This window comes from Apodemus sylvaticus, chromosome 18 (assembly GCF_947179515.1).
Source record: "Apodemus sylvaticus chromosome 18, mApoSyl1.1, whole genome shotgun sequence".
Lineage (NCBI taxonomy): Eukaryota > Metazoa > Chordata > Mammalia > Rodentia > Muridae > Apodemus > Apodemus sylvaticus.
Window position 1 is genome coordinate 6,158,964 of NC_067489.1, and position 24,526 is coordinate 6,183,489.

At 43.6% G+C, this 24,526-nt stretch overlaps 1 protein-coding gene across 2 annotated transcripts in view; it reads left to right on the top strand.

The window, feature by feature from the left end:
• Myo16 (myosin XVI) overlaps positions 1–24,526 on the top strand; it is a 366,311-nt gene that overhangs the window by 229,451 nt on the left and 112,334 nt on the right. For both annotated transcript variants that reach the window (XM_052162641.1, XM_052162640.1), the window contains exons 24-26: positions 2,707–2,879; positions 6,217–6,297; positions 6,600–6,805. In XM_052162641.1, the coding sequence (XP_052018601.1) occupies positions 2,707–2,879; positions 6,217–6,297; positions 6,600–6,805 (460 nt within the window). The remainder of the gene's footprint in view (positions 1–2,706; positions 2,880–6,216; positions 6,298–6,599; positions 6,806–24,526) is intronic.

Sequence of the window (24,526 nt, forward strand, 5' to 3'; positions counted from 1 at the left end):
AGACATTATCCCTGTGTTTTATCTTTGTTTTTTCCTGGTAGTAGAATACATATGTACATAGAACAAGAAGTCAGTTTCTGGGGATGTTTTCATCTAGCTTGTCTTATCGAATGCCTGTACCTTAAAGCCTTCTTTTTGTTTGCACTTGTTAACAAGTTAATTTGATTTCAAGAAAACATGGGTGACTATTGCTTAGTCCTCAGCCGAAGGACTGAATTTACAATATGCTCTGGCATAGTTATGATTTTACTCACTTAACGTGAAACAGTGGATGCTTTCTGTGGAGGGCACAGGTGTCTGGCTTGGGTCTCCTTACAGTTAGTTAGCTCTGCTGGGACAACAGAACATAGACCATGCAAAGGCACAGTGGTGCTGTTAGCACTCAGCATAGCTGCCACAGGTGCATGTGTCTACACTTGGCCTACTGAAGACTGTACTTATATACATACTTGGTCACACTGCTGTGATAGCATTGTGTGACTCTGCAAAATGGTATGGCACCATGAAAAGTAATCATGAGGACACAGAGCTAATAAAAAATGGCTTCCAGTACAGTCTTCTTCACAGTAGGGGACCCAGTTGAGGAAGGTGGGGGTTTAATTTTTTAGGAAAGTACGGGTCTGCCATTGAGTTAGGTAAGCAGGGGGCCTACCCACCTAGGCCTAAGAGTAGAAGTAAATAAAACTGAGCCTCTCAGAAATGCACTCACCCAGGTCTGAGAGGTGGGCAGGATACCTGAAAAGTCTGCTTTCTGCTGGCACTCTCGCAGGGGGCTGATGGGATATTCCAAGAGGTCCCCAGCTGTGTCAGGAAGATGCTGGTCCCTGCCTCATCAATGTACAGTCTGGTCATGTGACTTAGAGGAAAGACAGAAATGTGGCAATAAATGTTGTGACCCATATTTATGTATAGTATTTTAAGTGTTTTCTAGACATTTCTACTTTATAAGAATTTTTTATCATTTATATATGTGTCCCTCTCTCTCTCTCTCTTTCTCTCTCTCTCTCTCTCTCTCTCTCTCTCTCTCTCTCTCTCTCACACACACACACACACACACACACACACACACATAGCAACATACAAACACACATAGAAACACATACACACTTTAATTACATATGATACTTGTTTAATTATTATATCTTTAAATGAGTGATACTTTATACCTATTGTCTATGGTATTATATTGAAGTGGTTCCAAAAAACAAAACTTTAAGCTTGAAAGTTTTGAAGAATTAGGATTTACAAATGCTGTTCTCACAAATGAAGATTTTGTCTCTGTGTCCACTGCTCCTTCTCTCCCTTGTGTTTTCTGAGACACTTCCCTCTCTGTGTCCAAACACTTAAGTGTGTTTCTGGCGCACCAGGAAATCACGTGTTGGAGCCACACCCACTGTGAAGAGAACCCACACTCCCTTTGCCATTCTACCACTAATGGCTTCCATACTTGGTTTTCTCCCAGAATTCCAGAGTTTCCTCTCTGTTGTTTCTTCCACAGTCACACCCCTCTCCTGTGATATCTTTCTGTCTTCCTACTTGTTCACTAATATAGTGAATTTTCACTGAAGATATTACAGACATACATATAGATCATATGTATATGTATGTGTGTGTATGTATGTATATTACATATGTGGTAGGTATATATATAGGTATATATGGGTGTGTGTATATATATATATATATATATATATATATATATGTGTGTGTGTGTGTGTGTGTGTGTGTGTATACACTACATATGTAATATGTATGGTTTGCTGTTTTGCATGTGGAAGAGGTAGATAGAAACTAACCTGCTTTGCTAGTGAACACTGTGAAATGTCTGATGGACTGAACAGAATCCTAAGTACTTATGCAAGTTATTTCAAGTTTTAATTATGCAGTAATGTTTAAGATACGAATATTGTCATTTCCATTGTGGCTCTTAAAGCCACTTGAGCTCAGAAAGTATCTACACATACATAGCAGTAATGGAAGGCTCTTCCCAGATCTTTAGACAACACACACATTATTGTTTCTAATTCAAAAAGTTCCTAGTCCAAAGCCCAACCGTGGGAGCTCCAGCCCTACATTGAGAAGCTGGGCAAGGTCTTGTAACTCCAGACTTTTACATATAAGTAGCCTGGTGTCTGGGTGGTAGCAGAACCCCTCGCCTTGGAGAACCCCCTCGCCTTGGCAGGTGAACTGAGTCAGAGAGAGAGAGAGAGAGAGAGAGAGAGAGAGAGAGAGAGAGAGAGAGAGCTCTTTTGCTACTTGAACCTAATGACAGATGCAACCATTGAAGCAGAATCACCAGGAATGTTTAAATACTTTTCAGAACAAGGTTAGCACTGGTGCAGTGTCTTCCGGATGGGATAGTTATTTCTAGTCATGGGAAACTACAGCCAAAACTCATGCTTTTAGGGCTGTGTTAAGTGCACAAAAGCCTGTCAGGTCTGACCTGGTAAGATTCAGTGCTGACAGCCAGACAGGAGGAAGTATACTCTTTAAAGAGCCATGAGTGGAGGTTGAGAAGCTGTGACCACGACTCAAGCCAAAGGCAAAAAGAGTCACTGTCTATCTGGAAAAATGAATGCTGGTGGAGATATCACAGATCAGGGGTGGGGAGGGGGGAAGTAGACTCCACTGTCCACATAGAATGGGGGAAGGGCGCGTCCATGGAGAGTGAGTCCAGCCTCTGCAGTTCATCTATTTCTCTCCTAGCAAGTGAAAATGTCGTGATCAGCCATTTGTTCCAGTCAAAACTGTCACAAACAGGATCACTCATATCTTCCTACCCATCCTTTAAATTTGGAGGACACAAATCCACCCTGCTCAGTAAGAGAACCGCCTCTTCAATGGTTGGAGTAAACAAGAACTACCTAGAACTCAGCAAGGTAGGGGTCCTTGTTCCTGCTTCTGTTGTGTTGGGTTTACTCTGCTCGGGGCTCTCTTCCCTCCTTAAAGGCACAGTTTTAATACAATGTGAGGATAGTCATATTCTAACAGAAGGAATTGAAGGAAAGTCGCTGGATTTTAATACTATGGGAAAATATTCATGCTTGGATAGAAGGAATTAAAAGGAAAGATGTGGGCCGTTTGCCTTTCTGTTGCAGGGGAGGAAAGAGCTTAGCCATCTTATACTTCCAAGTCTTGTACATCACTGAAGGAAGTCAGGGCAAGAACTCAAGGCAGGAACCTGAAGCCAAGACCAGGAAGGAATGCTGCTTGCTTGATCTCTGGTTGGCTCACTGGCTTGTGCGTAGCTAGGGTTTTGTCCACTTGCCCAAGAAATGATATCACTCAGTTGCCTGAACTCTCCTGCACTGAGGGAGACAGAGCCTCGCAGACCAACCCAATAACAACAATCACTTGGGACCTTTGTTTGTTTTTCTGTTTTGCTTTTGTTTTTCAGGAACCTCTAGGCTGTTTCAGGTTAACAGATAACACAAAGACAGGTATTGTCTTAGGCTTTAACTGTGTAAGAGGACGCAGAAAAGTTCAGTATACTGACAATTAGTGTGAAGGGTTTCATAGAGATATCATCAGTTGTCTCTGACATCTGCTTATCTATTTATTTTTTATCTCAATATTCATCCTTTTGGATGGATGTAAAAGAACTTCAGGGTAGTTAGATTAGAAGAGATAAACATAGTATCTTATCCCTTTGACCTGACTGCTTCCAAGGTTTGGGCCTGGAAATGATAAATTTTCATTTCCTTTATTTTCCCAGGAATGGAATGTTTCCACTGTGTTTGTAGACCTTGAACTTGCTTTTCTGTTACATCAATTGTCTGTTGGATTTATGACTAAAGGTTCCATTCCTACAGGAGAACTAAAGCCCCCATGCAGAGTTATTTCAAGTGCTGTGGAAATGTCTGCACACTGCTTTGTTTCTTGAGAACACAAGAGCAAACTGCTTTAACAAATCTCTTGCTTTTGTCTACCAAAATATAGAGTGGGAGATACATAAGGAAGTGGGAATGGGTTGAGAACAATTGACTTTGAAAATGTAATTACTGAGGCAGGTTGAAGCGTATCTTAGCTCTTCAGAAAAGCATAGTTTAAGATGCTGCCCTTTGAAAAATGACAGGTGTGTGGGAGTATGTGTATGTGCTTGTGTGTATGTGTATATGTAATATGTGTTTCTGTACATATAGCATATGTGCATGTGTATGTGAATGCATATATGTATGCATGTGGATGTTGTGTATGTGTGTATATGTAAGCAGGTACGTGTGTATGCTTGTGTTTCTATATGTGTGTGTCTCTGTACACAGTTTGTATGTGTACATGGGTTTGGATTTGTGTGTGCATATGTATGAGTGTATATGTAAATATTTATAGATATGTATGTGCATACATGGGAATGCTTTTTATGTAAATGTGCAGATGTATGTCCACTGTGTTTGTTCATGTACCTGTATGCATGTATATGTGTGTCTGTCTGTGCATATGTGTATTTGGGTATGTATGCATGTGCACTTGTGTTTATATGTGTCTGCATATGTGTATGTGTGTGCCTGTGTATACGTACCTGTTTGTGTATTTATGTATGTATGTGTATATGTGTAAGCATGCCCGTATATATGTGTGCCTCTGTGTTTGTGTGTATATATACATACATATGTATGTATATATGCTTATGTGTGCCTGTGTGAATGTATATGATTTGCATATGTGTGTGCCTCCTTGTGTGTGTATGTGAGTGTGTGTGTGTGTGTGTGTGTGTGTGTGTGTGCATATGCCATTAGTCAGCAGGCCCTAGAATCAGTGACCTTCAGTTATGTTGTAGAATTAAATGTGGCAGGAATCCCATCCCACAGCCTAGCAAAAGCCATCTCTACATTTAGAAGCCAAGGGTTCCCTTGTGTGGGGTTTAATTCAAAGGGGCTTTTTATCCAGATTGTACATCAAAAGTAAGAAATTTCCATGCACCTAATCTAAACTGTATATCTTAACCTCAGTCATTAAGTATCTAAGACCTGGGCACCTTTAGACTTTTCCCTGAAGGACTGGAAAGGAGAGATAATTCACAGTAGCAAGCTGCCCAGAAAAAGAAACCTTGTGCCCTACCTGTAGGGATGGAGATTTACTTTCATCACGGATTCCTTAAATGCTCTGCTCCCCCTTGCCCTTGCTTTACCCTTTAACCTACCTGAGCCCTTATATATTCATCCCTGGGCCAGAAACATAGAATTTTACCCATTCCTTAACTGGATATGACACCGGGCATTGGATTTGTGGAAATGGGTAGGTGCTTGCCAAATGCTTCATTTTGCATTCCCTTGTTGGCCACAATGAATCACTGCCCTGCATAGTTCATCTTAATGGAAGGAAATGAGCTGATGTCCTTATGGTACCAAACAGATGACTCTGTCTCATTAGCTACTGTCCTCATTGCACTATCAAATGATTGTATTTTATCAGATTTTCTTTTTCTTCCATGGTGTTAAGAGGAATTGTTTTAGAGCAGTGGACATCGTAGTCTGCCCCGTCATAGTTTTGTGAAATGCAATGTGGCATCCTTTAACCCTTATGGGAGTTAATTAATTACCTCTTGCCCTTTAATTCTTCATTCAATGGCACCATTCTATCGTTTAAGTTTTTTCTATTATCGCTTAACCTTTGCTACACATGTTATTTTTCTTTTAAGAGCTGCTTTTATTGTTTATTGAAGAAAACAGTCTTCTGTCCATTTTCAAGAAGTGCCTCACAACCTGATCCTTTCAGCAATTAAAAAGAAGAAAGAAAATAAAGAAAACCCAAGAATGCATCAAACCCACTCCCTTGTGTTATAACTGTCTTAAAGTTAAGAGAACAAAGTAACAACTAGAAGAACAAACTTATAACAAAGTAGCATCTTTTTGCCCCAAGATAAGCTACATCTCATGACTAATGTGAAAGCGAACAGGCAGGACACTGCGGGGGCGCTCTTCTGCTGGTCTAATCGAGATTTACTGTGGGCTTAAGATGGGAGACAGGCAGGTGGTGAGTCTGCGTTAAGTAAGAACACCAGTGGGAAAGGGCAGCAGCAGTGACTGTCACCTTACCCACAGCTGCCCATCTCCAAAATCCGTGGCAACAAAAAAGCGCTGTGGTTCTAACTTTTTATGGCCTCTTGTTTATATGTATTTGTAAGTGTATTAACACCAGCTTAGAGCTTAGTTTCTCTTTGTTCCTCCTAAACCAGAAGCTAGTAAGATAAACCTGTCCTCCTTGGCCCCCTTACAGTTATTAAAAAAGAAGGGAACTTCCACATTCCTACAAAGACTGGAACGCGGAGACCCCGCCACCACTGCGTCACAGCTCACGGTGAGTGACCTTCGAGGTCAAAAACTCCCTGATTGTTTCCATTGTAATGTGTTAATGAAAGTGACAGTTTCTTTTCCATTTCTAAAACCTTGATTACCTTCAGAAGATAGACCACACACACACACACACACACACACACACATACACACACACACACACACACACTGAACTAATGTATAATACACAAACATGTCACGGAATTGCATTTAGAGACCCCTGGTTTGAAAAGAAGTGCTTTGTCCTCCCCCCCCCCCCACATCCCATCTCTCCTGGAAGTCAGCTGCATTCTCCTCTCTCCATAGAAATCTCTGGCAGACATCACTGGAAAGCTGCAGAGGGGCAGTCCACACTTCGTCCTTTGCATCAAGCCCAATACCTCGCAGCTGCCTGGTGTGTTCGATCACTTCTACGTGTCTGCCCAACTGCAGTACCTCGGTGTCCTGGGACTAGTGAGGCTGTTCCGCTATGGGTACCCAGTGCGCCCTTCCTTCGAGGACTTCCTATCCAGGTCAGTCTACAACCCTTGCTCTGCCCTCTGTGGAAATGCCACACTGAAGCTCTTCCAGCTTCCATTTGGAGCATGATGCTCCCATGTGCAAACAAGAGAATCTGGGAGGCAGTGAAGAGCATTGGCAGAGCTGATATAAAGAGTGCTGAGGGCCTTGCTGAGGACAGAACTGTGAAAGGCATTCAGCTCCCGTCACGTGTGACTATCCATGAACTTACAACATATATAGTATTTGCAAAACATTCGTTGCTATGATTGGTACAAATATGGTTGTTTTTTCCTTTGTCTTGTATGTAGAAAATAGAGTTTAGATGAAGATCACCACACTACACAGATGGGTCCTTCCTTGTATAAATGGAACTTTCCTGGGATGTAGCAGGAGTATCTATTTGCATGTGGTTTGTGGCCTTTTTTTTTTTTTTTTTTTTTTTTTTTTACATTATAATGGTCACAGAGACAATAACCACTGTAAAATGTAGCTAAGGCATTTTTATGACTTGGCCCTAGGAAGTTTGTTGATCATTTCAACTTAAAAGCATTATGTGCCAAACAGTGCACAGAACAGACAAGGGGCATGTTGGGGAACAGGGCCCTGTCTCTTCTTCTTACGCCTTTACCACAGCAGCTTGCCAGGAGTGCTCACAGCTGCCTCAAGGCTGCGCCAGGCTTTCCGGCTATGTATGTGCCTAAGTACTGTGTAATGTTTGTCTATGCATGCTGGGGGAGCATATGCCCATTTATATGTCCCAGTGGTGTGTAAGTGTATGTGCACATGGCAGGTTGACATTAGGTGTCTTCCTTTCTTTACCTCCCATCCTATTTTGTGAGATGGGGCATCACAGTGAACAGGGAACACACTGATCTGGGAAAACACTGGCTAGCCTGCCGTTCTTCTCAGGGGTCGCGCTGTTCCTCCCCAGCCTTTGGGTTAGAGGATCCTCCTGCTTCATCTGGCTTTTTTCTCATGGATATTGATGACCTGAACTCAGGCCCTCACACTTGTGAGGTGTGGTAGTTTGAATGAGAAATGTCCCCCATAGACTCTCCCTTAAGTTGTTTCTATGGAGTCTTACTACGGCAACAGAGGATAGCTAACGCCAGAGGTGAGCACTGGGTCAACCAACCTCCTTCCCAGCCCACTTATTCATAAATGTAAGTTTGTGTTTAAGAAAATAAAAAATCTAAATGAATGTACTTTAAGGAAGGTACTTCATGAATATTAATTTACTTACAAATACATGCTAATGCCACTCTTCCAGCCTAGAGCGCTAGTCTCCTGCATTGCTATGACTCTTTATGTGGGACATGCTCACAGTCTAGTAGACAGATACACGCAAGCACAGCTACACAGCAGATGGAGCTGGGTAGGTAGGATATGCACCTGCCACAGAAGCACAGGAGGGAGACCACACAGAGCTGGTGTTCAGGTGAAGGTAGCATTAATCTTTTAAAGATAATATCAATGCCAATAACTGTCTTATAAACATACCATACCATAATTTATAGGGGATAATTGCAAAGTTGGTAATTAGATAGGAGCAAACTGGGCATGAATAAGTTTGAGTGAAGCTTTAGAGGTTTGGACAGGAGGGGGCATATTTTTGGTTATTGTTCATTAGCAAATATCTTTATCCATCTTTGCTATTTCATAAGCAGAAAATCAAATCAGTTTTCATGGATAAATACCTTAAAAATGCTTCTATTTTGTTTTTCATGCAACTAATTGGCTTGTTAGAGGTCAGCCTTTTTGTAGCATTAAGTTCAAGTGGATTTTGGGTAAACCTGCCCATAAGTAAGTTTTTTGTCTTTTGGTTTGTTTTTGTTTTTTGGTATTTTCTTTTCTTTTCTTCCTTCCTTCCTTCCTTCCTTCCTTCCTTCCTTCCTTCCTTCCTTTCTTTCTTTCTTTCTTTCTTTCTTTCTTTCTTTCTTCTTTTTTCGAGACAGGGTTTATCTGTATAGCCCTGGCTGTCCCGGAACTCACTCTGTAGACCAGGCTGGCCTCAAACTCAGAAATCTGCCTGCCTTTGCCTTCCAAGTGCTGGGATTAAAGGCCTATGCCACCACTGCACTGCAAGTTTTTTTTTTTAAAAAAGATTAAAGATTTATACTAACCAAAGGAAAAACCAACGTATCTAAAAGTAAGTTTAAAACTAAGAGACCTCCCAAATGTACCCCGAACCTTCAGGATGGGACCAACACGGGCTAAAATTCAAAGCTTTGGGTTATAGTTCTATCCATGACTCATTACCAAAGGCTTATTGGCAGCCCTGCCTATGGGTGAGGGAAGATCATACTCTCGTCTCTCAAGGCTATGGTCTAGAGACATTAGAGTTTGGTCAGTGGGACTATTTCCAGCTCAAAAGAGACCCACATCATGCTCATCACCTAACAGACCACATCCGAGCTTCAAATCCTTCCTGTTCTGTGGCTTGAGGTGAGTCCTGTGAATGACTGTCCCAAACAGCTGGCCAGAAATATTGAAGTTAATGACTGGTGGGCATCGCTCTGGAAACTCTGATGTTATCTTTTGGGAAAATTGTTGTTTTGTTTTGATATTGCCCTTGAAATGCCAATTCCTTTTTTAAAAAAGTACAGAAAATGTATTCAGTTAATCCAAACTCCACCAAATCCAAACATCAATATGCCAAGTTTGAGATATTCTGTGGCCCAAGCAGCAGGATCTGTCCGACAACAGCAACAGCACACTCATGGCATTTGCTCGTTTGTTTAGTGAGGCTGTCTTAGGAACACGGTGTCAATCAAGCTCCATATTAAGGCGTCCCTTGGAGATTCTCCAGGCAGCTGTGAGAATTCTTCATCCTAATGCTTATCACAACAAGCAGACATCTTGAATTGCTGTGTCCCTACAGAATAGTGTGGGTGGGGGGCATGACTCTGTGTGTGTGGTGTTATACATCATGGGGATTTGAAATTTATTTTACTTTATACTCTGTATTTGTACACCTTCCTGTCAGAGCCTACCTTAATAAAAACAGATTATGCAATTAACCTTTTGAAATTAAGTACAGGTTTTCACATTTATGCTTCTCTTAAGATAATGGCTTCTCCGTGGGGACCATTTCTGTTAACAAGCCTTGTAGACACTAAATAAGTATCTTCAGGATCCAGACATGTAACTTGATGGTGTTTGCCTAGCATATGTGAGGCCTCTGGTTCAATTCCTAACACACACACACACACACACACACACACACACATACACATACACACATCTTCAGACAAAACCTGCCATAGAACATTAACTGAATCTCAATTTAGAGTGAAAATTTTGAATAAAAAAATAAAATCCATACTTTTGAATTTATATTAGATAAAGAGCTTGGGTGTGGAAAATGCTGTGTCTTAATCTTTGCATTCCTTTTAGTATTGTCTTATCTCAAAGGGATGTGATTTCCTCTTGTTTATTTTGAATGGCTAAGCAGAAATGAAATTATTAACTTATTTCAACAGAAATGTGTCACTGCCTCTCTGAATGTGACAAAAACACTGATCTACAGAGAGATTACCAACCTCTGTGGAACTTGACTAAATCGCAATCAAAACAGTGCTGTCAGAGAGCCGACGTGATTTAATACTCTGTGCATATTCAGAAGCTCACCAGTACTCTGAAATAACCCTGGGCAAGAAAGCACCACTTATCAAAACCAAGGGCTGGAGGTAGAATTTAATAGAAATCACTTTCTCCTGAAATTCCAGATAGCAGCTTATACCTCTCCCATGCAAAACAGAACTCCTTGTATTCTACTTACATGGCATCATAAAATACCTCTCCTCTGGCCACAACAACCTCAACTATTAGAGAGCTAAAACCCTTCCCTTCAAAGCAAAAGGTTCACCACATATGAAAGCTATGCTCACCCCAAAGTAGCAGATAAAACACTGTCCAATTTTGAAGTTTGGAAGTAAAGAGCTTATTATCTGTGTCCCATTCATTATTTCTGAATTCCAATATGGTGGTAGGTTGACAAATACAGACAAGACAGTGTTGATGTGCACGGTTGAAGGCACAGTTCTCATTTTGATTTCTATTGCTGTAACAAAAATGCATGTCAGAAGCAAGCTGGGGAGGAAAGGGTTATTCATGTTATAGCTTTTGACACACCATGATGGAGAGAATCAGGGCAAGACCTCAAGGCAGGAACCTAGAAATAAAAACAAAAGCCCAGGTCATGGAGGAACACTGCTTACTGGTTTCCCTCAAGTATTTCTCAGCTTGCTTTTTTATACAACCCAATTTTGCTTGGGAACAGTACCACACACAACAGGCTAGGTCCTTCCCCATCAGTCATCAACCAAAAAAATGCCCCTAGATGTTCTTACAGGCCATGCTGACAGAAGCATTGCATCTGACATGCTGTCCATAGAGTTTCCCTTCAATTTCAAGCTCTTTAAGGAGGGTTTGCTTGTCACTACTTTGCACTCTAAGGAGCCTACGTGTGTGTCCTTGCTACGCGGGTGTGTACCTTGCCTGTAGCAAGAGTGACTGATCTGAGTATTTCAAGAACTGTCTCTGTTGACGCCTGTTACTTCAATTCCTGAGACATTTTAGCATGGCTTTATAAGTCAGTTCTCACCAACCTATTCTATAGACTACCACCACCGAACTACCAACAATCCAAACTGTGTGCTTTATAATAACAAAGCTTTTGTTATATAGGACTTGGGGCTTAGCAGCACCAGGATTCAGCTAAAATCAGCTGTGAGTTTGGTCTTTGCTTCAAGACAGAATCAGAACCCATCCTTGGTGAGCAAAAAAGAAAAAAAATAGGCCCATTCTTTCAAATTCCACCAAAGCAGCACCCACAGGGCAGAACAAGCCTGTCCCCACCAGAAGGCTATGTAAAGCACACAGAAGATCGTGAGCAACCTAGCTCAGTGTCTTTACCTGGTTAGCCGGTCCCAAAACTTAGTGTCATAAAACGAAAACGTATTCTTCCTCCCTGTTCAATCAACTGGGACCAGTGCGTTCTTTCCCATCGATGTGGCCAGACAGCAGGAGAGCTGGCACCCAGGGCGGGCGAGCCTTCATGTGCTGAGTGCAAGGGCATTTATTCACCCTCATGTCTGGTATCATGCGGCCCCACTGTGGGCAATCCCCCCAGCAGAGCAGCTCATATTCCCTACCTTAGGAAAAGCTTCCAAGGGGCAAGGAAGGAAGCTTTGCTCCTCCTCAGTTAAGTACAGTAAGTTCTCCTGTTCTGGTTCCAGCTGGTGCAGATCTTTTCCATAGAATAGAAGCAACCGATGTGGTAACCTTGGAACAAGGTGCTGCTATTCCTTTTAAGGGGAGACAAGGTATGGTAGCAAAGGAAAGCCATCTACAGCCAGACCTCGGGTGTGAACTGACTGTTTCTTATCACTTCCCAGTTCGTACAATTGACTCCATGGGCTGGAAAACACCACACTCATGTATGTTTATGAAATTATAGAATAGAAGGAAGGAATCGCCAAGGGTCACATCACCTCCCTCAATAAAGTTAAGCCAGCATGAGTACCCAGGTCTAACCCCAGCTCCTACTAAAAGAGCTGGGAACAGTAAGTCATGCTTGTAGTCCCAGCTCTGGGGAGGCAGACATGGAGACGCTTGGGGCTCAACAACTAACATGACTAGCCTACTTAGAGAGCACGGGGTTCAGCAAGAAGGTGTCTCAAATGTCATCCAATGCATGACCTCTGGCTCACAGACTCCCACTCTCATCTATATGCAAAAAAACCATAAGAGCAAGCATGCACATGTACACACACACACACACACACACACACACACACACACATCTTCACACACAGTTAAAGAACCTATCTTGTCTCTTCCTCACCATCCTTCTCATGATCTCAGTTCTCTGGAACACACGACATACTCATGAAACTGTGATCCACGATGGTTTACAGTGAGTTGTGCCTTCACAGTACCCAAGACTCATGGGCCCTCCTCTCTTCCAGAGAGATCCTGCCCCCCTCTTCTTTTCCTTCTCCTCAGTTTCTGTCCTGTTCTGAGATCAGGAATCTTTGGTGGTACGTGCCGAGGTGGTATTGGGGTGGCAAGCTCCTGCAATGGGCTGTTGATGTTTGGTGGTGGGTGCCAGCCACTGTCATTGAAGAGAGGCTTACACTCAATGAGGTGGCTGTGTTTGGAAAGGACAGAGAATGAGTATATTTTGCTTGGCCGGAGGGATCACCCAGAACTGCATTTTCAGTTCCCAACACTGGGAAAACTCCTACCTGAAAATAGAGAGAATCCTTCAGCTTGTCTAAGCCACATGGGCTGATCAAGGCTGCACTGTGAAGGAGCAGAGTCACGAAGCACACAGGGCGGTGCACAGGGCAGGGGGCAGGGCAGAAGGAAAACAGACATAAGCTGATAGATTCAAAGTTAAGGGTGGCAACTGTGCAATGAAGCAGGCGGTCTGACCCAAAACCTTCTCAAAGCATCCTTGTGGCACAGGCCGGAGATGGCAGCCCCTTCCAACACATCTTTAATAGAAATGAGATTTATAAGGTCAGGGGATTTTAAACCTGAAAGTTTGGATTGGCAAATGATACATTTTCTTACAAGGTGATCTTGCCAAATCTGTGTGCCAATTCTGTTGTGCTTATGTAAGGTTTAGTGTAATCGGGAATAAGGAAGGCCTCTAATTTTTGAAATGTAAACTAAGAGAGAAGCTTATGTAATGGCTGCAAAGTCATTTCTATGTAAGTCTCATCAAGTGTATCTTCACGGTGGATTGTGGGTCAGCAGCTCCTCTATAATCTACTTCAACTGTCTGCAGAGCCCCCAGCACCGAAACCCACAGACCATGTGCCGGCTCAGCTGTGGCACAGGCAGTGTGGAAGTGAACAGGAGAGAGGTGTTCAGTATCCTACAGGAGCAGGATGTGTGGGTGTGGCCAAAGGGCAGCTAAACTAACCATCGGTAGAGCTTCTGTCTCTTTTCCAGATAGAGTTGTACAAAGTATCCTTTATAAAGCTATAGCTTCTGTCTCTTTTCCAGATAGTTTTACAAAGTCTCCTTTATAAAGCAAACAGATAATGACAGAAGCCTTTGTTGCTGCTGCTGTTGGCTTGTCTCTGGTACTGAGTTGAAGCCTCGGCATGCTTAGAGGACGCCCAGCCACAGAGCTATAGCTGAGCCCACCAGGAGCGCCTTCAGCACTTACTCTTGCAGTCTGGCTCAGACCCCAGTTTCTACTCTTTCAAGTTTTATTACCCCGCTGGGACAGTGCTCATTCATTCATTCATCATTCATTTCTTCATTACTTATTCATTCATTCTTTCCTTGTACAAGCTTTTACTGAGTCAGAATGCTGTTGTAACTTGGACTCACTACAAGCTGTAGCCTTGTGCTCATGGTCACTGTATTTCATGGAGAAGCCCTTTAGGGTAATTATTGACATTATAAAGATAATAGGTATTGTGTAATTACCAATCTCCATCACAGGGGCCAGAGCTGAAGCTCAGTAGTAGAGCACTTGCCTAGCATGGCCTAGGCCATGGGTTCAGTCCCCAGTACTGCCAGAAAAGTGATAAAGGAAACCGTGGATTTGAGGTTGTCTTGGCAATACTTTCCTGTGCTGTGGAAGTGGTTCAGTGGGTAAAGTGCTTTCTGTGAAAATGTAAGAACCTGAATTTGTATCTGCAGCATCCACATGAAAGCTAGGCATGGTAACATATATATAATCCCTGCTCTAGAGAACGAGGAAACCACAGGAGGACCCCAGGGGCTCACTGTTAAGCCAATCTAGAGGAATCTATGAGATTTGGGGCCTCAAAGACATTTAGAAACATAAGATAGAGAACAGTGGAGGGAGATCCCTGGAATTGACCTCTGACCTCCAAACACATGCACAGACAATTGTGCCCATGCACACCCCCCACACATAAACACACACACACACACACACACACGTCAATAACAAAATATGATTATCCTGTGTTTTTCCCTAAATAAGAGTCACCCTCTACAGTGTCCCTTCATCCATTGTGAACAATTCACTGCCTCACGGGGCAGCCACCTGGGAATATGCGTAAGCAATGTAGAGTTTGCACTCTAGTTCTGGAGTGGTCAGCAGTCCATTGCTGTACCAATCTCAGGGTTGTAAATACATTCCATTCCTCACCTGAGCCTTGTTAAGGCTTGTCTAAAAGAGTTCAGCAAGGATTCTACCCCCGAAATAAATGCAAACATAACAATGAAACAAAAGAGCAACTCTGACAAGAGACAAGTTTCCCACGGACTCCCGATATTTGACTAAATCTTCAGTCTCTAAGACTCCCATGAAAAGTGGAAATCTGAACAGCAACACACCTTATTATAAAGGAGCAGAGATGCTCAGCTCCAGATGAACTAAAGTGCCAAGTCTGCCCCTCTTGCTCCTGCAGGGCGAATGTGCAGGTCCCCACATGCACAGGCTGAGCTCCTGTCTCCGCATTCCCCTTTCTGTTTGTCTTTGTCCCAGTCTTAGTTCATCGGGCTCCAGACGCCATGGTTGAGCATAGGGGTTGTAAGTCTCATCTGTGTCTTTGCTAAATTCTTCACTTTCTGCCATTCCCAGCAGACAGTTTGGTGTTGGGAAAAGGCTTCTCAAGGCCAGTCAGGAGGCAGCTGACAGGATGAAAGCAAATACCCATTGTGTGGACTACACTTGAATGGCTGACGTAATAATTTTCTGTGCAGTTTCCTCGAGGAGCTCTGTGTATTGAATTTGAAACATAGTACTTATGATACCTCATAGTGAATGTGCTAACGGTGGCATGCTTACTATTGCCTGGATAGTTTAAAATGTTTACTTTGGTTCTGATTACTCCCCCCATAGAATTGTTCATTAGATGTTGTAAGTCCCAATGGTCCTATTGGTGTCTGCAGTTTATTTAGCAATAGTCCCACTTTGAAACAAATATCCTAACCCATTTTCTGAGATTTCTGATCACATAACAACTAGGCAGACATTTATGAATTCATACTTCCACTCTATATGGAAAAGGGGGGTGAATTTTCTGTTTCTCAGCTTTTTGAAATGCTTAATGAACTAAATGCATTCTCTGCTATGCTGTGGGGTTAGAGATTAATTTGTGCATCAGGAATATTTTTAACAATAAAAGCATTGCATCACAAGAGATATTGTATTGATCTCATATTTATGTAAGAGACTATTTTTAATTTATGGAAAGATCACAAGTAGAGCTGACCCACTTTACAGAAAACCACACAAAATACAGAATGCTCCGTTTCTAAGTCCCCACCTCATAAACCTAAAATCCTGCTTCTACTATAGCTTAATTAGTAAATGTTCATTTTATATGAATGAAACTCACTCACTTTTAGGAGTATTTAAGTTTAGAGTAAAAGTAATTTGTTTTGTTATCAAGAAATCCATAATCTTATGAAAACACATTGTTTCAAAATAAAATGATTGTATTTGTAAACTTCTGTCCTTTTTCAAAGATCACCCATTTATAACAAATTTATTTAGAAATATGTAGAACCTGAATCCATGGCAACCAAATGTTGAATAATTTAAAACAAGCTTTAATATTATCAAAACAATGACATTAGCAGGACAGTGAATGCTATTGGGAGTCCTGAGAATTTACATATATCTAATGGTGAACAAGAGAATATATGGTAAAATGATTGGGGTCGCCCAAACAGTCTGAACTGGTGAGAGTACGGAGAGAAGGCCAGAGGGACCTTTTCCAACTCTGATGGTCAGGACACTAACTACCAAGCAGAATATCAAAGGAAATATGGATGAAAGTCATCTGCTTTATTTTGAGGGAACTCCTATAAGGCCATCCCAAGAGTAGGAAATAGAATCTGACATTTATTCATTAGAGATAATAAAGTAATGATGACCTTCCAATACTGGGAAACTGAATTGCACCTTTGCTGTCTTGTTTGCATTAATGATGACCTGCACTTCATTAAGTCTGACCTTTATGGAATTACCAGGAAGGGCTCTTTTAAAAGGTAGCCATCACATGGTGAAAAAAATGAATCCCCTGAGCTTGCATTTGGGGCAGGCACACTTCTAGAATGATTCTTTCTAACCCAGCATAGTCTGCTATCAAGACAACAACCTTCCAGTAAGTACGATCCCACACTTGAATCAAACAGCTCAGAATATTATGACGCGCAGATACTTCTAATCCTTGATCATGTTTTGGTTATGATTGCCAATGAAGAGAACACACTCTGAACACATCCCAATGTTTCAATTATTTTTCCTTTGCTGTGATGAAATGCCTGACAAAGACAACTTAAAGACACAAGGATTCACTTGGGTCTTCTAGGGGTGTAGCCCAATGTGGGTGACTCTTGAGGGTAGAGTCCACTATGGGCGGTCTGCCTGGAGTGTAGCCCACTGTGGCCAGCTCTTCCTGGGGGGTGGAGTCCACGGTGGGTGGCTCTCCTGGGGGTTGAGTCCATGGTGGGTGGCTCTCCTGGAGGTGGAGTAATGCCCTGTATTTTGTTCCTGATGTGGGGACTGGGCTTTTAAGGAAGATGTCTCGACAAGTTTGGTTGGCCACATGGAAAGAGGAGCACATTGAAGCAACCTAGTAACCTCGAGCTCATTTTCAGGTTGCTGACATGAAGTTTAGTTAAAATGGCAGCACTGTGGAAAGGGCCAACATGTGAGCAGAGTGAGACCATCTTGGTCAAGGCCTGGTCTGGTTGCTCTCTGTCTTAGCTCCAGTCCTGTATGGTGATCAGAGCAAGTCCTTACTGGCTGAGGGGACAAGCTGGTTCCAATAGGCCATTACTCCAGTTCTACCATGCAGCCTCCCGCTCTTGTACAAATGCTCTCATCTGGGGTGGTTTTGTTTTGCCCAGGGTGGTTTGGCTCTTCCCACAATCCAACATGGTGGCAGGAGCAGGCAAATGAGCTCTCTGTATGCCTTCAGCATTGCAGGAGGATAGACTGGGTTAGGCAGGCTTCCCGGGTAGGTAGCATGCCTGTGTTTAGAAATAAGGAAGGAATCCAATGTAGAGACAGGCATACAGGTGCCTGGCGCTCACCCTGCCTTAGGTCCCTGAGAGCAGAAGGGAAGTGTCACTAAAGCTTCAGCCAATCAGCCCCTGAGCACCTGTGTCAGTACTGACCTATTTTTGCTTCTTTGTCACCCAGCTAGCATCCCACCACTGATGTTATCTCTACTGTTTCCTGTCAAATGTCTCTTCAAGGCCATGTCATTAACCTCTTAGACTTGAGTAGCTCCTTCCTGCTCTCTGTGGGTTTATTTCAGCTCTGTGTCTTGCATCCTAAGGTGGACCTCTGACTAGCAATGTTCACCTTTTCATCTCTTTCAACCTAAGTTTCAATGCAGAATTTTCCCCGGTTTGATGAAATAGCACAGAGCTCAGGGTCAGCTCATTGGTGCCCCAGCATCCTGTGTGCAGGGTCTGAGCAGCAGTGACTCAGTGTAGACACTAGGATAAATGGAACACATGCGAAGGAAGCCTCTACTTCAGGTTCCAGAATCAGGACCCAACGCTGCTATGTCCTGTTGTGGGACTGTCACACACCCCACAGAAAGTTCTGTAGTAAGGGTCTGTAGATGCTGAGTCCTGTTCTGGGGTGGGACCTACTCTCAGCAGAGGTGGCAGTCATTCAGGCTGGGGCCAGGGACAGTGATGTTCCCTTTCCTTGTCAATCTGCAACATGTCCACACACACTGATGCAGGCAAGGTAGGACCCGGAAAATGGGATGGGGACTCCCACCCTGCAGCCTGGAGGACTGGATAGACCTGGGAACAGGCTGCCCCTAGTGAGGCTGGCTGAGAGAGGAAGGCTAGAATGTCACTCAGTGGTTTTCTTTCCTAATGAACTCACGGGCTGAGCTTCATGGCGTGTTTGTTAGAGCATTAATGTCACAGCAAAATTCAGCCAAAGTTCCCGAGGTTTGTCAGAGTCTACACTTCCCCTGAAACTTGGTAGGTGTGTCTCGGTTTGGTAGGTGTGTCAGGGTAGGCGGTCCTGCACAAATGCAGCATTGCTAGGTCACAGCTGAAGCCAGTTGTTCTGGCTTTCCTTCAATTTTAACAGATAATCAATTTTATGAAGTTAGCCACTGAAGGTTGACATTTGCCTCTAGTATTTTTTTATTTAAAATATTTATTTATTATATGTAAATACACTGTAACTGTCTTCAGACACCAGAAGAGGATGTCAAATCTCTTTACGGATGGCTATGAGCCACCAAGTGGGTGCTGGGATTTGAACTCATGAATTTCAGAAGAGCAGTCAGTGCTCTTACCCATTGAGCCATCTCTCCACTGCCTCTAGTATTTTTAAGGCATTAATCTTCACCCTTGCATTTTCCCAAGAAGAACATCAGTTTTGCTCCATGAGTTCCCTCTTCTGGAACACAACGGGCCTATGTGCTTCAAAGATGGTTTCCTCTTTATCTCTCTGAGTGACTTGCTTGGGATGCCTTTGAGTGACGTTCTATCCAGGTGCCTGCCCCACGCTTGGCTTTTTAGATCTTTGAGTTTGGGGGTCTTATAAGTTCAAAGCAATCGTATTAATAACTGCTAGTTTTTCTTTCCTTCCTTCTATACTCTCCTTAGAATCACAGTATCGCAGATGACATCACCCGCACCTGTCCCTGAGCAGCCGGTGCTCTGCTCCCTTGCTTTGCCTGGCCTTCTTTCCCTGGAGGCCACTGCTGCCTACAGGTGCACTTCCCGTTCTGTGCTCTGCCACCCCCCCCCCCTGCCATTCCCCCCCCCCGCCCCCTGCTCCCCCCCCCCCCTCGGAGTTTTCATTTGCATAACTTCAAGCCAGGTCTTTTATTAATTCTTCATCATTTAATATGGTTTCTATTCCTTGTAGTAAATTTCTTAAAAATTTTCTTATCGACATTGCTTCTGGGTCAGTGTTAGTGGACAGGTTTCTCAGTGGTTTAAATGTGGTTTGGTATCTCTCCAGGGATGTGTATTTGGGACAGACTTTCACATGTTAGGAAATCTTTTCATGATCTTGATTCTGTTCTTCTGATTTTCCATGCCTTGTAGAACTCAGTTGTAGATAACAACTAAGCAGCTTTACTGTTCTCACTCTCTCCCTCTCTCCTTTCCTCCCTCTCTCTCCTCTCCCCTCCCCCCCTCTCCTTTCCTCCCTCTCTCTCCTCTCCCCTCCCCCCTCTCCTTTCCTCCCTCTCCCCTCTCCCCTCCCCCTCTCTCCTTTCCTCCCTCTCTCTCCCCTCTCCCTTCTCCCCTCTCCTTTCCCTCTGTCTCTCCCTTCTTCCCCCTCTCCTCTCTCCCCCTCCTCCCTCTCTCCTCTTTTTCTCCCTTCCTCCCCTCTCCTTCCCTTTCCTCTCTCTCTCCTCCCTCTTCTCTCTCTTCCTTTCTCTCCTTCCCTTCTCTCCTCTTTCCCTCTCTCTCCTTCCCTCCCTTCTTCCCTTCCTTCCTCCTTCCCCCTCTCTCTCCTCTCTCCCTTTCCTCTCCTCTCTCCCTCCCTGTCTTTCTCTCCCTCCTTTTCTCCCTTTCTCCCCCCTCCTCTCTTCCCCCTCTTTGTCCCCTCTTCTCCCCCCCACCTCTCCTCTCCTCTCTAACCCTCAAAACTGCTAAGCTGCTTGTAAGTTCTCATCCTCACTTTGATTTCTACATTTTGGAATACTGTGAGAATCCAATTGACCTCCCCATCCCCTGTCCAGGAAGAAGGCTGAAAACTCAAACTCGCATGATGCAAGATTGGAAACAGAATTAGGACTGAACTTCCTTGCTCTGCTGCCTCTAGATCCCTGGCTCCAGGGACTAGCGTCTTGAGGAACACTGCTTGGCATGTTTTCTCTAGTTGTATGTTGTGTAGGCTAGAGACTATGAACTTGGCTGTGTTTGGTATAATCTAGGAGACACAGCTTGGTGACTTATGAAAGTATTCCAGGTAAGTTTAACTAAGCATGCTGATTCCCTGAATGTAGGCAGCATCTCCTGTGGGCTGCGGTCTTATACTTAAATAAAATAAGGAAAAGAAAAAACCAGGTAAGTACCACCATTTATCCCTCTCCCTCCCTTCTTCCCTCTCTCTCCCCCTCTCCCTCCCTCCCTCTCTCCCTCTTCTTCTATCTCTCCCTCCCTCTCCCTCTCTCCCTGTGTCTCTCTCCCTGTCCCTCCCTCCCTCTCTGTCTCTGTCTGTCTCTGTCTGTCTGTCTGTCTCTCTCTCTAACCCCACCTCTCTCCCCCAACTGTGGATACAATGTAACCTATTGCTGTGGGTTCCTGATGCCTTGCGTTCTCAGCATGATAGAGAGCATGACTCTGAACTATTGGACCAAATAAACCCTCGCTTCCTCAAGTCGTGTATTGTCAGATATTTGGTCACAACAGTGAGACATTAATTAATACAGAGGTTAATCTTGAAGACTGTGTGTTTCTCGTTGAATGGGGATGTTACCTGCTCATTGATCCTGGGCTATCCTTCGAGCCCCTGTAACCTAATCTTACATAAGTCCCCATCCCCTCACACACACACCAGGGCTTTTGTGTGAACATTTGCATTAAGGTAATTTTGTGAGTGTGGCTAATGCACTACTCTGCTCTGATTGTTCAGATTATATACACTAGTTTTTTATAAACAGATTTATGTCTCTGTATAAAAATTAACACGGAGCAGCTGGTATTTTATAAAGCGGCTGCAATGCTAGACATGGACTTAAGATAGGAGTGGAGGCGAGCCTGGGTTTGTTTAAATGTGCACGGGTTTTAATTAAGTTAAAAGTGATCAGACTAGACATTGTTCAGGAAGCCGATGACTGTCATCCTGTTCTCGGAGAAATCTGGGTTGAGGGTTTCAGTCACCAAATGGTCAAAATTGTATCCATCTCTGCAAGGGTCTGAACAGGATTCTGAGCATTCTGAGCCCTCCCCAAATCTCCCTAGCAGAGTGCCTTGGCTCAAAAGATGTGCCGCCTGCTTTGCTCAGAATAGAATTTAATGACAGGGAAATTTCCCTTCCTTACTGATAGTGTATGCACTGTCTCGGCTCAGGGAACCCCGCGATGTTAAAATGTCTTAAGGAATTCATAAGTAAATAAAGTAGGATGCTGCTCTTTTATTTAAAAGTTTTATTGTTTGAGAATCCCATACACAGATGCCGCATGGCACATGAGCAAGCACACCTCTCCTCTCTCCCATCTGGTTTCTCCCCAACACCACTCACAGTGATGTTCCTTCCCAAATCAATGTACTTTAAAAAACATCATCCTGCAGGCTGGCCACTCGATGCTGCCTGCACATGCAGTGGTGTAGGGCCATTTCCTGAGGCATGGGGACCTCAGAGAACGCTCTGCCTGTCCCTAAGGTTCCTTATGTATGAAATCGTTACAGTGAAAACTGCCCTGTCATGATTGTCTGATACTCATCAGGTTAGCAATAATGCGCACAACAAAACCACTATTAAAACAGAATGCCCCGACCTTTGTTATACAATGTTGGAGTTTAATGTCAGTGATCAGGGAAATTGCATACAGTTGCATACTAGCAATGATTCATGGGTTTCAAACAGAGAACACTGAGAAGTTGATGTGTCTTGATTGTGCTCACACATAATTCATTTGTCTAATGTTTTAGTTAGGGTTCCTATTGCTATGATAAAATGTCATAAGCAGAAGCAACCTGAGGAGGAAAGGATTTATTTCACCTTGTGCCCCACAGTCCATCACTGAAGGAAGTCAGGACAGGAACTCAAGACAGGAATCTGAGGTAGGAACTGAAGTGGAAGCCATAGAGGATCTCTCCTTACCCCTTTATCCTGTGGCTTGGTCAGCCTGTTTTCTTGTAGACCCTAGGACCACTCATGAGCTGTGCCCTCCCAGATCAATCACTAACCAAGAAGATACACACACGTTAGGGTTTGCCCATAGGCCAATCTGATGGGAACATTTTCTCAATATTCTTCCTTCCCAAATTACTCTCACTTGTGTCAAGTTGACAGCAAACCTGACCAGGATGTGGAGCATAGAAAGCCGTCATGTGACACTACAGGAATACTTTCTCAACATAATTCACTGAAGCATTTATCCCCCAGAATAGGAGCAATCATAAATAAAACCAAGCAACGTATAACACTATCAAGATTCTTCTCCTTCACGTCCTTCTTAAAGGTCTTCCATTTCTTATCCGAGCCTTACCCCAGTGGTCTCTTAAGACCTGAAAATTTGGTACTGCCCTCATTGCTGTATTATTAATTAGTGTGAATGATGTTTCTAAATGCTGCTGTCAGTACAGAAAAGGCTGCAATGAGTCAGGTTGGTGATGTAGACTTAAGAAACTAATCTATTTCCAGGTAGGGAAGAAAGCAGAAGGTAGATGTGATAGAGTGGAGTCCAGCACCAGGATGGATGGGAAAACAGGGAAACCAGGGATATGCGACTAGGAGGTTTTGAGATCTAACGTGTGCTGCTCGTGGGCTTTCTGAACATCATGGAGAGTGAAAAATGCCCATCACATTTGCCATGCACGCATTAAGTCCTGAGTTTTTAAGTGGTTGCTTTAACCTTGAGCGATGAGTTACCTCCTGAGCTTTTATGTGGCTGCTTCAGCCTGGAGTGTGTCTGAGGTGCTGAGGAAAGACTGAAGGAGGATCAAGAAGGCAGAGCTGAAGCCACACTGGCCCAATCAGGAAATGGACTGTCTCCCTAAAGGCTTGTGTGTTGAATGCTTGGGTTTCCAGCTAGTGGCAGGAGGTAGGACCTAGCTAGAGGAAGTGGGTAAATGGGGAATGTGTTTGTGGGGTTATCTTACCCTGACCCCTTCCTGGGTCCCTTCTCACTGTTTCCTGGCTGCATTGTATGACAAACCTTCTCCACCACACATGTCTGCTGCCATGATATTCTGCCCGAGCCTATGGGGCCAGGCAACCATGAACTAAACCTCTGAAACCAGGCATGGAGAAGTATCCTTCATCCTGAATGCCATTTGTACCAGATACTTTGTCACAGTGTCAAGAACCCTGGCTGATGTGATCATATGCCTGTAGTACAGGAGAGCAGGGGACGGAGCCTATGAGAGAAAGAATTTAAGAGGTAGAGAAGAGAACGTTAAGAACCAGGAGGTGATCTGGAAGAAGACAGGGTAACAGAAACACCAAGTTTTATGGAGGCAGAATAGTGTGATTGGGTGGGTGGGGGGGGGGCACCGTGGAATGCTGTTACTGTCCTGACTTAGGAGCAGCTCTTTGCTATGTTGATCTGGGGTATTTTGATGAAGCACTCTGTGCATTGAACCGAGAAGCTTGCTGGCAGTAGCAGAGAGGTGTTCTGACAGGAGGACCCGAATGTTGAATGCTGAATGTTGTCTGACTGCCTGTCCAGAATCTCTCCCTCCTTTGTTGGGTCTCCATTCCCACAGGCTGTCCAGCTAAGGTGTGATTTCAACCAGATAGAATCATGACATAGGAGTGGACTAGAAATACATCTTAACATTTTTGTAAAGGGGAAACACGTAAGATGTGTATGCCAGTTCAAATGAAAATTTAGCTTATAAAGGTTTTTATTTGCTGATGATGGATTTATTCGCCCTGCCCAGGGAGGACATCATGCCCATTGCTGAGACAGGGTTTACTTGACTTTCAAAGGTCTTCCACACCCTAAGTTCTCTGTGAAAGACCTGTGAAAGGGCCTAGTCAAAAGCAATCAAACTCACACCTCCACAGGGCTAGTCAAAAGCAATCAAACTCATACCTCCACAGTGCTCCTTAACTC